The sequence below is a fragment of the Punica granatum genome, chromosome 8, assembly GCF_007655135.1.
Source record: "Punica granatum isolate Tunisia-2019 chromosome 8, ASM765513v2, whole genome shotgun sequence".
NCBI classification, from domain to species: Eukaryota; Viridiplantae; Streptophyta; class Magnoliopsida; order Myrtales; family Lythraceae; genus Punica; species Punica granatum.
In genome coordinates, this window is record NC_045134.1 from 14,721,686 (window position 1) to 14,724,954 (window position 3,269).

The 3,269-nt window shown below is 39.0% G+C and overlaps 1 protein-coding gene across 1 annotated transcript; it reads right to left on the reverse strand.

Moving 5' to 3' along the window:
- Positions 1–393: 393 nt before the first annotated feature.
- LOC116189073 (NDR1/HIN1-like protein 13) lies at positions 394–1,767 on the reverse strand. The gene has a single exon (XM_031518602.1). It carries the CDS (start codon positions 1,664–1,666, stop codon positions 836–838), a length of 831 nt encoding a protein of 276 aa, XP_031374462.1. The 5' UTR covers positions 1,667–1,767; the 3' UTR covers positions 394–835.
- Between the last annotated feature and the right edge of the window lie 1,502 nt (positions 1,768–3,269).

A 3,269-nucleotide genomic window follows, 5' to 3' on the forward strand; every position in this document is an offset into this window, starting at 1 on the left:
ACTTTCAGACAATTTTGATTCTACAAGTTTGAAAAAGGCCACGGGTATCGATAGGAGGGGGGAGCCCCCACCACCGCTAGTGCCGCAGCCCATGCCCACGCCCCAACCCACCCACCCCACCCCTCGGGGGCGAGGACTTAAGCATTTCGAGCTGGGTTCTTTTTTCTTTTTCTTTTTTAATTAAATTTATTTTTAAAATTATTTAATTTTTTTACCAATAATAAATAGTTACGTAGACAAAATTAAAGTTTTTAAAGTCCACGTCAGCATCTCTGTTATGCTAAGTCATGGAACGGATCAAAACTGTTTACCGGACCAAACGTATAAGATTATTTCAGAATTAAAAAAAAAACCGTGGGCCATCTTTTAAATTTTCAAATTTTATCATCAAGGATGTTTAATTAATTAGATGCTATACAACCATATAATTTCTTTTCAATTCCGCAGACACCATTACTTATGTGTTCCTTGAGCCCAGGAGAAAGAAAGAATAATACATATGAAAATATAAAAGTAACTCATCAGAATTCTAATGGAGACAATACGCTGAATGTACAATTTCTCCGTGAAAGAATGCAGGGGGGAAAGGGAAATAAAATGAATACATACCTAAACTAAACGGCTGGGTGGGAGAATGTATCGAAAGCTTAGGAGATGTCGGTTCGATCCATGCCAAATTGTCTTATATTAGGTAAGTACATTTCAGCAGGACATGATATAGATCATAGCATTCATTCACCATCTTTTCCCTCTCTCGGCAAGCTTGAACAAACCGTTATATGGCTACACATGCGACCGCCAAGCAGATCCATGAGACTCTTTCAACTGAGGACCTTCACAAGCGCGTACGCCTGGTAACGCATTCCTGAGAAAGTATACGAGTGCCCTGCTTTTCTCCGAGTGTATCCACCACGAAATTGCACGAAACGGTGAATTTCAAGGTTCCGCTTTTTAATAGTCCAATCTTCATCCCTGCAGGAACATCCATCTCAAGCAAGAAAGGCACGTGAACCTTTGGCGTTGTACTCTTCATGCTCTTATTAATATCTTCAGGAAGATGGATATTTAAACCCTCGAGAGTTAATTTAACATCCTTTGTCTCCTTTCCATCTTGGTTGAATGCCGGGTATTTTCCACCAGCGATTTCCTTTCCCCTGCACAATAGGGAAACGATACCATCTTCGTGGTACAAGATTCCGGTGACGGGGTTCTTGTTCTCATCCTTGAGTGTAATTTCATAATGAAGGTGGCTTTTGTTCTCGTGGTGCGCTGAATGTGTCAAGTTCTTGACAGAGAAGTGCTCGATGCGATAGACAGGCACTCGAGGCAAGAAAGCGAATGACATGGTGCTTGGTAACGTCCTTATCATGACAAAGATTGCCACCAAGGCCAAAATCACGACCCATATGGATAGGCAAGAACACCAGGAACAGCAGCCGCATAGCTTCTTTTGGTTGGCCTTCTTCGGAGGGTTTCTGTGGCGCTCGATGATCAATGCATTCTCAGGGGGTGGCACTCGGTAGATTTGATCTTTCGGGATTTGAACCACCAACACGTGCTCGGGGTCGGATGCTGGCAATGGGGGCAACGGGCCATGAACATGGTTGTGGTTATCAATATCTAGGTTCCCGTTGTTGTCTGCCGAGGGCGGCACCCGCTCCTCCATGGTGAAGATGGGGAGCGGTGGAGACAGGAGGATTGGTGGTGGGTTGTGGTATGAGAGAATGTTGTGTTGGCATGGCGAGGCTGAGGTGGAGAGAGAGTGGAAAATGAGAGGAGAGAGAAGGATGGGGACTAGCAATTGAAAGAGTGGAATTGCAATGCAAAAGACTATATTTGGATGTTTAGTTTTGTCAGTTCCATTGGATAACGCCCGACGGTATTATTAGAAAGTCAGAAAAACTCTTTCTCAATTAGCTGAAAAGTTATTCTGTTGGATTTGGGTGCACATCAAAAAAAAGTTATTTCGTTGGATTTTCTTTTTTTCCTTCACAGGAATACGTTATATTGAAATTTGCGATCTTTTCTTTGAACTAACTAGCCAGTTGACCCACACACGTACCTGAGTTTGTAATTTCTGAAAGTTTTTGGTATATTCAACTATCTTACTAAAAATACTAATGACATGTTTTGCCAAAAGATATTAACTGCTTCATAAATGTACAATTTAATTTTTAATAATATTCAAGTTACTATAAACCAAAAAAAAAAGAAAAGAAAACCGAAATCAGTATTATATACCTATGCATTTTTTTTGTATGCTTTTGAAAAACCTATAAGTAACAATGGAACGAAATATATAATTACAAACAATTGAATTATACCAAAAATGGTACGGTAAAATATGTAATAATCCATTTATAATGAAAGGAAAAATTATACAATAAAACTAAGAAGAATATAATTGGAAAACTTAAGTCTTGAAAGTATAAGTTTGGATCAACTAGTCCTAAACATTTAGCCCGTTAAACATTTTCAGTCTGAAACTGTTAATGCTATTAAACCGGTTCATGTGACGCCTTCTGATTGGTCCAATAACATTTTTATTTATAAAATTTTTAAAAATCCGAAATAAAAAAGATTAGAAGTTAAGAAAAAGAAAAGAGGAGAAGGGGGTCCCTCCAATGGGGCTCCCCGGCCAGCCCCTTTTTGCTATTCTTAATCACAGAGAGAGGGTGGAGGAGAATTAATCAATAATGCTACCTAAAAAGAATCGGTCAACAAGGCCTTGAGAATTTATATGAAAGACTGTCATGATGCTTTCTCATTGCACTTGTCGAACTTTATACATTTGTATTAATGATCTCTATATATTCTAAAATATTTTTTTAATTATATATATTGATGATGAATTCATACTCTTTTTTTTTTCCTATTTAAGTTGGCTATTTTCTATTTTTGGTTGCAGAAAATTGTAGGATTGTGCTTACAAAATTAAATATTTACATTTATAAGATCATAAAAAATAAAACAAATATTTCAGTCGATGTAGCGGCTGGTGGCACGGGCTGATCAGGGATGTCCCAAACCTTCGAAAGAGCTGAGGTTGATGGTTGATCGTAGGCCTCCTCACGCCTTGCTTGGCTACGCGTCCATGGTGGCATGCACGAGTTTAATCCTCATCTCCATCGTCACCGGCCTCTACTCGATCTTCTCTTTTATTCCTCTCTCGCTCTATCTAGGTTTTCGAATGTGTGTCCGTTCAGTTCTCATGCACACTAAAGCTCTCCTCTCATTTGTTATATATAAGAATAAATGGGCCAAGCCTA

Excerpts from the sequence above, each read along its gene's own strand:
- LOC116189073 (XM_031518602.1), bottom strand. The coding sequence starts at position 1,666 with ATGGAGGAGCGGGTGCCGCCCTCGGCAGACAACAACGGGAACCTAGAT.